Raw genomic sequence first — 13,895 nt, forward strand, 5'->3', positions numbered from 1 at the left:
TGGCTCAGGATCGGGCAGTGTTTCGTTCTGCTGTGCATGGGGTCGCTATGAGTTGGAAATGACTCGACGGCACTTAACAACAACAACAACAACAATTTGTGGTATAAAAAGACTGTCAAGCATAACCCAAAATGCACAAACAACAGAAGATAAACTAGATGAATGAGACTTCTAAAAATTAAATTTTTATGTGCTTCCAAAGACTTCTCCAAAAGAGTAAAAAGAGAACCTATAGATTTGGAAAAAATGTTCAGCCATGACATATCTAACAAAGGACTTATCCCTAAAATTTATAGAAAACTCCAACACCTCATCAACAAAAAGACAAACAATCCAATTCAAAAATAGGTAGAAGACATGAATAGAAACTTCATCAAAGAGGCTATTCAGAGGGCCAGCAAATACATAAAGAGATGCTCATGGTCATTAGCCATCAGAGAGATGCAAATCAAAACCACAATGAAATACCATCTCACCCCAACACTAATGGCAAAATTCAACAAGACAGAAAATAGCAAATGCTGGCAAGGATGTGGATAGATTGGCATTCTCATACACTGCTGGTGGGACTGTCAAATGATACAACCACTGTGAAAAGCAGTATGCTGATTCCTTAAAAAGCTGGAGTTAGAAATACCACTGGACCCAGCAATTTTACTAGGTATATACCCTAAAGAAGTGAGAGCCAGGAAAAGAACAGATATATGCATACGTATGTTCATCACAGCACTATTTACAAAAGCAAAAAGATGGAAACAACTCTTGTGCCCATCAACAGAAGAATGGATAACCAAACTATGGTACATACACACAATGGAATATTATGCAACACTAACTCACTGCCATCGAGTTGATTCCAACTCATAGCTACCCCCTTTGGGTTTCTGAGGCAGTAAATCTTTATGGAAGTACATTGCCCAGTCTTTCTTCCACAAGTGGCTGGTGGGTTTGAACCACCAACCTTCTGATTAATGGTCAAATGCCTTAAGCACTACACCACCAGAGCTCCTTAAAGAATAATGTAGAATCTGCAAAACACTGCATAACATGGATAAACCTGGAGGACATTACGCTGAGTAAAATAAGTCAGTCACAGAGGGACACATAATGTATTAGTTCATTATTGTAATAATGAAAGGTTTATATATGGAAGGAAATTTTCATTGTTGGTTGTTACCAGGAGTGGGAGACAAGAGGAGGAAACACTGCAAAAATTAAAAAAATAATAACAATAATTAATAATAATAAAGAAATTGTTAAATGGGGGGGGTGAACCTCAAAATCATAAAAAGACCAGGCTTAATGGTCTGATAGAGACTGGTGAAACCCCCAAGACTACGGGAAAAAAAAAATTGATTTTTTAATTTTGTTTTTACAGTAGATTTAGAGAAAATGCTACTTGAAACCACATCATAAACTCCCCACTGTCTGTCTAGACCTTTCTCTAAACTCCAAATTCATATATCCAATTGTCTAGCAGATCAATCAACTTGTATGTTTAGTAAATCAAAAACCAAACCAACTCCCATCAAGCTGATTCTAACTCATAGCAATAGTGATCTATAGGGCAGGGACCTACAGGGTATTATAGAATTGTCCCATGGGGTTTCCAAGGCTGAAAATCTTTATGGAAGCAGATTGCCTATCTTTCTACCATGGAGTAGCTGGTGGGTTTGAACTGCTGACTTTTGGTTAGCAGCCAAATGCTTTAAACACTATACCAACAAACCTCCTGGATGTTCAATAGACATCCCAAACTCAACTCTTGATTCTTTGCCTCCACAATCCTCTTCTCTCCTAATGCACTCATTCTCAGTTAAAAGTACCACTTACCCAGTTGCCAAGTCAAATACCAAGAAGCCAACACCAATTTCTTACTTTCTTTCACCACCACTACTCATGTCAATCTATCAAGTCATATTGGTTCCATGACCAAAATTTATCTAGATTTTATCTTTACTTCTACCACTCTGGAACAAACCATCACTCTCCTATCAGAACATCAGTAATGACCTCTTAACCATCTCCTAGCTGCCCTTTTGTTGTTGTTGTTGTTAGGTACCATCGAGTCGTTTCCAACTCATAGTGACCCCATGCACAGCAGAACGAAACACCGCCTGATCCCACGCCAGCTCCATGATCCCTGCTATACTTGAGCCACCATGTTAATCCATCTCCTTGAAGGCCTCCTCCTCTTTCGTCGACCCTCCACCTTACCAAGCATGATATCCTTCTTCAGGGAATGGTCCCTTCTGACACATGATCAAAGTAGGTGCCCTGAATTCCCAGCATTCTCTACTTAGCAGCCAGAATCACCTTTTTACAATTTTTTATACAATGCAGAAGTTTTTACACTCTTTCAGGCAAGAGTGTAAAAACTTCTGCATTGTATAAAAAGTTGTAATTGGTATGCAGAATTGTTTTAACAAAATTTAGCACTTACTAAATCTATTTCCAAGGACATTATTTATTTATTTATTTATTTTTACGAAATCTAGTCCAAACTATAGGAGCTCTGGTGGTGTAGTGCCTAAGGCACTTGACTACTAACCAGAAGGCTGGTGGTTCAAACCCACGAGCCACTCCTCAGAAGGAAGGTTGGGCAATCTACTTCCGTAGTGATACCACCTCAGAAACCCAAGGAGGGGTTGCTATGAGTCAGATCCAACTTGACGGCAATACACAACAAGTCCAAACTATAGCTTTGGCAGGTAGGAGTGAGGGAATTATTTTCTGAGGCATATTCATCATCTTGAATTTTGGCTAGTACGCAATTCTTGAGTGAACCTTAACAAACAGAAGAGGCAGGAGGTAAAGAAAAGTACTTGGAAACAGGCTGAAGCCAGCAAAGAACAGTGATTATACTTTTTATTTCTTTGATATCCTTTTTTCAAAGAAGATGCTTGGGCCTGGCCTAACCATATTCTACTTAGTAATAAACATTTGGTTTTCTCTACTTACCTGGAAGGTATCTTGACTGCTTCAAATAGTACTGTTTTGCTGTTGAAGCAGTTGATAATTCTGAATCAGATTTTAGGGAAATAGCAGCAGGTAAATTCTTGTTTTCCTCTGCTGACTGATTGGAGATTGAGGGTACAGACTCTTGGAACCTACAAGGTCAACATAAGGTTGTATTACAGCATGTGGCTACTCTGTTCTCACCCACCTTCTGTAATCCTTTTCAAATAAGTCAATGGGATCTCCTCTCTTAAATCAGATTCCTTTTGCTGTTAGCAATACTAAGTGATGACTTTTTCTTCCAGTTTATATTAGGCAGTACATAAATCATTTTTAATACTAGACAGGATGGCAGAATGCTCTATAACTGACCAGCAAATTGCCTATGTATAATATATTGGCATCTTTCCTGCAACTGCTACAACTGATATTGGATTTATGATGTGCGAGGAAGTTGAAAAGGAAGACAATCTTAACACTCATCCATTAATACTGAGAATCTATTAATACTGTGAGAAGTCAAGATTCTTATCTTTTCAGAAGTATGTACAGAGATTTGGAATTGTGGAAGAAAGCAATTTTAAAACTACATTTATATTTAATGAGTAAAGCTGATACATGATAAAAACATTTTCTTGATGATTTTGAAAGCTTACCGAAATGGAGAATCTTTTTTCCTCTTTTCTTTGAAAGCACCCATGCTTGGCTTCTTAGAATGGGAGACTCCAAAATCACAGTCCTCAAAATCTTCCCAACTATCTCCAGACTTGAAAATGGTCTGACCCCAGCGCCTGCGAGTGCTTTTATGACCCAATGTGCCATTTGGCTTCTGTGTGGAAAATCCATCATCATAGCCTTTAATCACTTACTGAGTAACTCTTATGCACAAGCCATTATATTAAGACACTAAAAGTTTCCATCCTCAAGGAACCTTCCACAATTTTTTGGATCTCTAGTATCACTCTAACAGAAGATGCCACAAATGGGTGGATGGCTTTAACAAACAGGGATTTATTCTCTTACAGTTTTGGAGGCTAGAAGTCTGAGTTCAAAATGCCAAGCTCTAGAGGCTGGGTGAAGGCCCCTTGACCTTGGGCTTTAGCTCTGCTTCTTACTCCTGGCCCACTGGAGATAGAGGCATCTCTTCACCCAGGCAGCTGCTGGCTGCTGAGGCTGACAAACCCATGGTCAACAAATAAAATGGCATAGTCTCAAGATTACCAAACATCATGGCAGGCCACTAGTTCAAATCCAGAGACAGTTCCAAGATCAGCAGGAAACATGGCAGGCTGCTGAATGAAGACTCAGCTACACTCAGGATCCAAGCATGCCAAAAAGTTCAGAGACCTTTCTCAAAACCTGTCCTTATATACTGGAAGCACACCACATCCCTAAGGCAGCTACTCAGCTGCTCCAGTAGATTCCACCATGGAGTTGATGATTACTAGTCTCATCATGAATAATAACTACATCTAGCTGCCCAGCCACTCAAAACCAGGCCCACCCAACTTGACACACAACTTAACTACCACACATATTATTGAGCTAACGTATAAAATCAGATGACCAAACTAGTTGCTACTGAGCCAATTCCCACTCATGACCACCCCATGTGTGTCAGAGTAGAACTGTGCTCCATAGGGTTTTCAATGGCCAACTTTTTGGAAATAGATCTCAGGTTTTTTTCTGAGAACTGACATATACCCACATCTAAAAATATGAATAAAAAAAGGTAGCAAATGCTAAAAATACAATAGGAGATAAGAGAGGGTATAGATCTCTTCTGACTTTGAGTTGGGGGAAGATTTGAATACTTAGGATCTGAGTTGACCCTTCAGTGTTGTGATGAATCTGGAAAACTACCACTCATAAGTGACTTAACTTCTCAAATCCTTAATTTGCTATCTTTAAATGGGGCTATGATGTATTTACCTAATTCAATGTTTCTTAATTTAGTGATAAAATACATTAAAAATCCTGAGCACATAATAAGAGTTACTAAAGGGTATGTATTATTGTTGTTGTTATTGTCATTATTCTAGAGTTATATACTATAGAAGAAGAAATGTATAAAATAAAGCTCTTTAACAGGAAAGTGCCAGAGTTTGTCCTGAGAAGAAAGCATAGACTAAGTTTACTGAAGCAGATGGCTTGTTCTGGAAGTAGTGAAGGATAGGTTTGCAAAGACAGACTGATACTAGATCACAAAGGGCCTCAGCTGTAATTTTAAGCAATCTTGTATGTAGAAGAAAGCAAATATAAGTAATTTTCATAAAGTAGAAGATGGATTTTCTTTTTAGAAGGTGGATTTTCTTTTTAGAAGGTGGATTTTTGCAAACTCCATATCAATAAATTTGGTATAGGATGAGAAAAAAGATTTTAAAGTCAATTATTGAAAGTTTGTGAGCACAAAGGAAAAAAGTAGTAGATCACATAGCCCACTATTTCTCATAATTAGCAAACAGTGAATTCATTTGATGTAGCAGTATAGCTGGACTTCAGAGCAACGTGGGTGACAAGGTCTTTCGTGAGATCTCTATCAATAAGATGAAGTAATGAAGTAGCAACTGGAGTCTTAAAAACTTGCAGGTGGCCGTCTAGATGCAACAATTGGTCTCTCTTCATCTGGAGCTAAGAAAAATGAAGGAAACCAAAGACACATGGACACAATTTGTCCAAGGGAGTAGTGGACCATGCAATTCTTAGCCTATATAACTGTGAGACAAAAAGAACTAAATGGTGCCCAGCTACCTCTATCAACCTCTCAGAAAGGGTTCAATGAAGGAAATCCTGGATAGAGTGGGAGAAAAATGTGGAACAAAACTCAAAATCATAAAAAAAAAAACAGGCTTACTGGTCTAATAGAAACTGGTGAAATCCCTAAGATAATGGCCACTAGTCACCATTTGGGCCTGGAATTGAACTCACTCTCATAGCTTTTAGCTAAACAACAGGGAGGTATATAGGGTGAACATTTACACCAGGTAGGTACACTCCTCAGAACAATCATGGGAGATCATAAGGGCAGTATTTGCACAGGGAGATAGCTCAGAGGGCAGGAATGCATAGGAAAGAAGGACATAGGGAAAAGGTAAACACAAGGAGGAAGCGGGAAGAAAGCTGTTACATTACGGGGATTGTAATCAATGTCATGAAACAAAATGTTTATGAACTGATGAATGGAAAACGAATTTGCTCTATAAACTTTCACCCAAATCACACACACACACACACACACACACAAAGATGAAGCAATGAAAGGACAACAAAGGTGGATTAGTATATCATTCAGTAATCTGAGAGAGTAGAGTCATGGATCAGTGTCAACCTGAAAGAAGGTTCTAGAGCCTGCCAAAAGACTCGCTGCTATTCTGTTCATCATGAAGAAAAAAAAAGAAAAGAAACCTAAACAAATCCATAGCTGACAGTAAGTTGGGCAGAATAGTTAAACTCAGAAAACAAAATTAGAAATTCAAAAATACTGCTGAGAAGGGACAGGGAGGGAGGCAGGAAGAAGTACTACTAGATAGTAAACAAGAGTCAATTCTGGTGAAGAGGAAGGCAATACACAATATGGGGGAAAGTCAGCAAGCACAATGTGACCAAGGCAAAGGAAGACATTGAGAAGTACGCAAGAATAAAGGACAACTTCAGTAAATGCAATAACATATAAAGTCCTGCAACAGCAGAATAACTAACAATAATTTGTGAGTAGATGCATAGGTAAATATGTATACTAAATAGGTGAGGGAGGTCTTACAAGAGTACGTCTCAACACATATATGGGTATGATGGTAGGTATTTCTACACACATATTTGCAAATGCTACATGTATACTCATAAGACCAGACAACTAGCACAACATAGTATATAAAAATATTGTTCTACATCCTACTTTGATGAGTAGCAACTGGGGTCTTTAAGTTTTTGAACTGCCATCTAAAATACAAATATTGGTCTCCCCTCATCTGGAGCAAAGAAGAGTGAAAATCAAAGTCATATGGAAACAATTAGTCCAAGGGACTAATGGACCACAGGAACTTTAGCCTTCAGGACCCTGAGACTGGAAGAACTAGATGGTGCCTGATACCACCACTCAGAAAGGGATCAAAATCAGAGAACCTGGATGGAGTGGAAGGAAAAATGGGGAACAAAATTCAAAAACACAAATATGACAAGAATTACTGGTTGGATAAAGGCTGATGAAACCCCAGAGACCATGACTCCAGGTTATCCTTTAGGCCTGGAACTGAATTCACTTCTGTGGATTAGCTCTCAGCCAAACAGTAGAAAGGCCTACAAGCAAAACACCTACCCGAGGGAATATGGCCCCACCTATCCCAGGAAGATACAGCCCTTGGAGTGAGAGATCAGAAAGGCAGCATTTGCATAGAGGGATAGCTGGACAGACAGGAAGGCATAGATAAGAAGGACACAGGGAAAGGGAAGTCACAGGGAGGGGATGGGAGGAAAGTTGTTTATTGTTGGGATTGTAATTGATACCAGGAGACAAAATATATATGAACTGTTAAGAGTAAAACAAATCTGCTTTGTAAATTTGCACTCAAATCACAATAAAAAGTAAAAAAAAAATACAAAGAGCAGATGGGAGCACAGTTACAGAAAATACATATTGGGACTGAACTACTGGACATGAAGGCTAAGGACCATAGCTTCAGGAGACATATAGGTCAACTGGCAAAACATAGGTCATAAAGGTAACATTTTACATCTTAGTCTGGTGAGTAGTGTCTGGGATCTTAAAAGCTTGCCAGGTACCACCGGTCTTTCTCAACCTGGAACATAGGAGGATGAAGTAAAACAAAAACTCAAGGAAGCAATTAGTCCAGAGGACTAAGGGCTCACATGAAACACAGCCTCCTCTAACCTGAGACTAGAAGAACTAGATGGTAACCAGCTACCATGGTTAGAATGGGTGAAAAAAATGTAGAACAAAATCCAAAGCCAAAAACAAAAGACCAGACTTACTGGTCAGAAAGAGACTAGAGGAACCCTAAACTATTGCCTTCATAAAATCTTCTAACTTGAAACTGAAGACAATCCTGAAGGCCACCTTCCAGCCAAATAATACCCACTGCCATTGAGTTAATTCCGACTCATAGTGACTCCCACTGGGTTTCCAAGGTGGTAAATCTTTACAGAAATAGATTGCCCAGTCTTCCTTCTGCAGAGGGGCTGGTAGGTTTGAACCACCAACCTTCTGGTTAGCAGGCAAATGCCTTAGGCACTGCACCACCAGAGCTCCTTAGCCAAATAATAGATGGGACTGAAAAACAAACAGCGTGAACAAGGTGCTCCTTATTACCATCAACTATACTAAAGCAACAGGGCAACATATGTCCAAAACCAAAATATGTCCATGAATCAAAGATGAGAAGACAGGGAGGGACAGAAAATGGAAACAAGGAAACCAGGGAGGAAATAGGGAGAGTGCTGACACATTGCAGGGATTGTAACCAATGTCACAGAAAAATTTGTGGATGAACTATTGATTAGGAAAACTAATTTGCTATGTAAACTTTCACCTAAAGCACAATAAAATGTTTTTAAAAAAGAAAAAAGAAAAAAAGTCACTGCCCCCATGTAGTGGGATGGAAATGGGAACTTTTATTGTTTGCTTGTACATTTCTTCTCTGCTTGAATTTTTGGATGACAAGTCTATAATGTAATAAAAATGAAACAAAACATTTCTCTCTTCTGTAAAGTTAAAAACATAATTATAAAAATACTGTTATTAGGTGCTGTCAAGTTGGTTCCAACTCATAGAGATTCTATGTACAACAGACTGAAAAGCTACTTGGTCCTAAGCCATCCTCACAACCATTGCTAAGTTTGAGCCCAGTGTTACAGCCACTGAGCCAATCTATCTCATTGAGGGCTTTCCTCTTTTTTGCTGACCCTCTACTTTACCAAACGTGATGATCTTCTCCAGGGATGGGTACCTCTTGATAAAGTTGCACCATCCTTGCTTCTAAGAAGCATTCTCGTTTTACTTCTTCCACAACAGATTTGGCAGTCTTCTGGCAAATCACTCTTCTGGCAGTCCATGGTATATTTAACATTCTTCATCAACACCCAAATTCAAAGGCTTCAATTCTTCAGTCTTCCTTATTCATTGTCCAATTTTCATAGGCATATCAAGCTATTGAAAATACCATGGCTTGGTTAGGCACACTTTAGTCTTCAAAGTGACATCTTTGTTCTTAAACACTTTATTTATTTATTTAATTTTTATTTTTGCAGTGTTCCCTCTTCTCCCCTCCCACCCCTGGTAACCAATAAAGTTTCCTTCCATATATCAACCTTTCCTTGACTTTTTACAATAATGAACTAATACAATATTTGTCCTTCTGTGGTTGACTTATTTCACTCAGCATAATGTCCTCCAAGTTCATCCACATTATGCGGTGTTTTGCAGAATCTACATTATTCTTTAGTGGTGCATAATATTCCATTGTGTGTATGTACCATGATTTGCTTGTCTATTCTTCTGTTGATGAGCACCTAAGTTGTTCCATCTTTTGGCTATTGTAAATAGCACTGCAATGAACATGCTGTTGTCCTGGTTCTCAATTTTTTAGGATATATACCTAGTAATGGAATTGCTGGATCAAATGACATTTCTAATTTCAACTTTTAAGGAATCACCATATTGCTTTCCAAAGTGGTTGTATCATTTGACAGTCCCACCAGCAGTGTATGAGAATCCCAATCTCTCCACATCCTCTCCAGCATTTGTTATCTTCTGTCTTGTTGAACTTTGCCACTAGTGCTGGGGCAAGATGGTATCTCATTGTTGTTTTGATTTAATGGCTAACGATCGTTAACATTTCTTCATGTGTTTGTTGTCCACCTGAATATTCTCTTTGGTGAAGTGTCTATTCATGTCTTCTGACCATTTTTGAATTGGATTATTTGTCTTTTTGTTGTTGAGGTGTTGGAGTTTTCTATGAATTTTGAAGTTAAGTCCCTTGCCAGACCTGTCATTGCTGAATATTTTTTCCCAATCTGTAGGTTCTCTTTTTACTCTTTTGGAGAAGTCTTTTGAAGCATATAAATATTTAATTTTTAGAAGATCCCATTTATCTAGTTTCTCTTCTGCTGTTTGTACATTTTGGGTTATGCTTGACAGTCTATTTAGGCCATAAATGAGGGCCCCTAAATTTTCCCCTGAGAAACTTCATAGTTTTAGGTTTCACATTTAAATCTTTGATCCATCTGGAGTTAGTTTTTGTGTATGATGTGAGGTACAGATCTTGTTTCATTTTTCTGCAAATGGATATCCAGTTTTGCCAGCACCATTTGTTGAAGAGACTATCTCTTCCCCCATGTAATGGATTTCAGCCCTTTGTCAAAAATCAGCTAACCACAGGTTGATGGATCTATTTCTGGGTTCTCAATTCTGTTCCATTGATCTATGTGTCTGTCATTGTAGCGATACCAGGCTATTTTGACTATTGTGGCTGGTTTTGAGATTGGAGTGTGAGACCTGCTACTTTGTTCTTATTCTTCAATAGTGCTTTGCTTCTCCAGGTCTCTTTCCTTTCTATATAAAATTAGTGATTTTAAAACACTTTAGTCTTTTGCAGCAGATTTGCCCAGTGCAATACATTGTTTGATTTCTTGACAGCTGCTTCCACGGGTGTTGATTGTAGAACCAAGTAAAATGAAATCCTTAACAACTTCAATATTTTCTGTTTATCGTATTAGCTTGCCAGAATGAAAAAGAATGCCAATTCTCAGTGTTGCCAAGGGTATGACTAAGCAGTAACTCCCACACAACTTTTCCAGAGAGTGATATGGCACTATAGTCATGTCCTTATGACATATATACACTTGATAAACCCATGTTTTAACAAGTAACAGGAAAGACTTTAGCTAAATCTGTGTTGGCTACAAATAATTCAAAATGTCTCTCTGTCTCTTGCTGCTGCTAATGTGCTGTATTTGCTGAGATATATGAGTTACCATATTTTACTGGGAAATTCTGTATTTCAAAAGTCCTCAACATGTACTCATACTCTTTGACCTAAACATTCTTTTTCTAAAATGGCAAGTTTTATTTTGTATGTATTTTCGTTTTCAAGGTGGTATCCCTATGGAAGTAGATTGCCCAATCTTGCTTCTGAAGAGTGGCTTGTGGGTTTGAGCCACCAGCCTTCTGGTTAGCAGTCAAATGCCTTAGGCACTACACCACCAGAGCTCCCAAAGAAAATATGGTTAAAATAAATACTAACGAGAAATTTGAGATAAAAGTGAGGTCCTGAAACTTTTTGAATCTCAAGATCAAACACAGAAGTAGAAGATTCAGAATATATGATTTAGCAGAAGCATTTGTACAAAAGATGAGTTTAGAGACTTTTGCTGACAGAATGTTCAGTCCCAGCTCTGGAACTCAGTAGTAACATAAAAATTCAAGGCTAGGTGACTGGGTGCTTCAATTTAGAGCATGCACACAGGGGGCCTAGGATGGTACATGGCACTTAGTTGCTATTTAATAACTAATCAATTCCTTTCTTCCCTCCCCCTCACTGAGTGAGAAGTTTGATGTGCCTTCCAAGAGAAAAATACAATCTTTGGTGCTATGAGTAGACATATGGTACTGGAATGTGAGAGGTGATTAATTCTGTTTTATATTCCCAATTCAGCCATCTGCCACTAATTCTAGTAGCCTCACTCATGTGAGGGAATTGGGGATGTTTCTCCTAAAGAAAAACAGGGACAGATGATTCAAGGGCGATTTTCAAATATCTGAAAGGCTGCCTCTAGAAGAATGATTAGCTTTCTTTAAAAGCTACTAAAAAAAAAAAAAAAATTACCTCAATCTAAAGAACTTTCTAATAGGCAGACTGTCCCCCAGATGAAATAGTCCTCACAATACTGGAGGTGGTTGAGACATAGTGTTTTTTTCTTTCTTTCCTTTAATTAAATTTTATTGTGATTTGGGTGAAAATTTACAGACCAAATTCATATTCCATATAGCGGTTGACATATACTTTGGTCTCATGATGTTAACTGTAATCTCCCACAATGCAACAGCTCTCCTCCCACCTCCTCTTCATAGTCATATCATCTTTGTCTCCTTCCCTCCCACATACTCTGCCCCCCCGAGCTATCTTCCTGTGCATACACAGCCCTTCTAGTCTCCCATGATTGATCTCTCCAAGGACTATATCTACCCAATATAAATGTTCAGCTCATATGCCTGCCTGTCTTTTGTTTGGATGGAAGCCACAGGAGTGGGCTCAATTCCAGACCTGAAGGGCAGCTAGGAGCCACCTAGACAGTGTTTTGAATTACTTATTCATTCAACAAATATTTAGTGAGAATCTATGTCATGGGCCAGGTAGCATTCTCGGTTATGGATCGATATCAACAAACATCAGACAAAACCCTCTACCCTCATGGAGCTTCCAATCTAGTGAGAAAAGAAGACAATAAACATAAAGAAAAACATCAATAGTATGTTAGCATGTGATCAGTGCTGTTGGGGGGTGACTCACTTATATTCAGATGGCTGGGCAGTTGGGGACTGACTGCTGTTGTTAGGTCATCTCCGACTCATAGCAACCCTACATACAGCAGAATGAAACACTGCCCATTCCTGTGCCGGCTCCATGATCCTTGCTATACCTGAGCCCATTGTTGTAGCCACTGTGTTAATCCATCTTGTTGAGAGCCTTCTCCTTTTCCATCAACCCTCCACTTTACCAAGCATGACATCCTTCTCCAGGGAATGGTCCCTTCTGACAACATAACCAAAGTAGATGAGACGAAGTCTGGCCATTCTCGCTTCCAAGGAGCATTTCCTCCAGGACAGATCTGTTAGTTCTTTTCGGTCTTCCTTATTCAGTGTCCAGCTCTCACATGCATAAGAGGCAATTGAAAATACCTTGTGTTAGGCGCACCTTAGTCTTCAAGTCTTTCCTCTTCAGCACTTGAAAGAGGTCTTTTGTAGCAGATTTCCCCAATGCTGTTCTTTGTCTGATATCTTGACTGCTGCTTCCATTGGTGTTGACTGTAGATCCAAGTAATATGAAGTCTTTGACAACTTCAGGGAGCTGTGGTGGCATAGTGACTAAAGCATTTGACTGCTAACCAGAAAGCTGACGGTTCAAACCCACCAGCCACTCCTCAGAAGGAAGGTTGGGCAATCTACTTCCATAGTGATGCTGCCTTGGAAACCCAAGGAAGGGTCGCTATGAGTTGGATCTGACTCTACAGCAGTGGGTGGGTTTTGAAAACTTCAACCTTTTCTCCATTTATTTTGATGCTGTTTATTGGTCCAATTGTGAGGATTTTTGTTTTCTTTATATTGAAGTTTAATCCATACTGCAGACTGTACTCTTCAATCTTTATCAGTAAGTACTTCAAGTCATTCTCACTTTTAGGAAGCAAAATTGTGTTGTCAGTGTATTGTAGGTTGTTAATGAGTCTTCCCCAGTCCTGATACCATGTTCTTCTTCATATAGTCCAGCTTCTTGGATTACTTGCTCAGCATACAGACTGAGTAAGTATGGTAAAAGGATATAACCCTTACATGCTCCTTTCCTGATTTTAAATCATGCAGTATCCCCTGTTCTGTTTGAGCAACAGCCTCCTGGTCGATGTACAGGTGCGTCATGAATACAATTAAGTGTTCTGGAATTCATCTCAATGTTATCCATAATTTGTTATGATCCATACAGTTGAATGCTTTTGCATAGTGAATAAAGCACAAGTATACATCTTTCTGGTATTCTTCACTTTGAGTCAAGATCCATCTGACATCAGCAATGATATCCCTTGTTCCATGTTCTCTTTTGCATCTAGCTTGCATTTCTGGAAGTTCTCTGTCAATATGCTGCTGTAACTGTTTTTGAATTAACTTCAGGAAGATTTTACTTACGTGAAATATTAATGTGGAATGGGGACTG

General features: G+C 38.9%; 1 protein-coding gene across 1 annotated transcript in view; it reads right to left on the minus strand.

Annotated features, from left to right (window-relative positions):
* The window catches only part of MAK (male germ cell associated kinase), a 97,761-nt gene that overhangs the window by 38,334 nt on the left and 45,532 nt on the right, over positions 1-13,895 (minus strand). The window contains exons 9-10 of the mRNA XM_007951715.1: positions 3,615-3,787; positions 2,962-3,110 (exon numbers count right to left, since the gene is read on the minus strand). Of these exons, the coding sequence (XP_007949906.1) occupies positions 2,962-3,110; positions 3,615-3,787 (322 nt within the window). The remainder of the gene's footprint in view (positions 1-2,961; positions 3,111-3,614; positions 3,788-13,895) is intronic.

This window comes from Orycteropus afer, unplaced genomic scaffold (genome assembly GCF_000298275.1).
Source record: "Orycteropus afer afer isolate SDZICR_OR568_19922 unplaced genomic scaffold, OryAfe1.0 scaffold00012, whole genome shotgun sequence".
NCBI lineage: Eukaryota > Metazoa > Chordata > Mammalia > Tubulidentata > Orycteropodidae > Orycteropus > Orycteropus afer.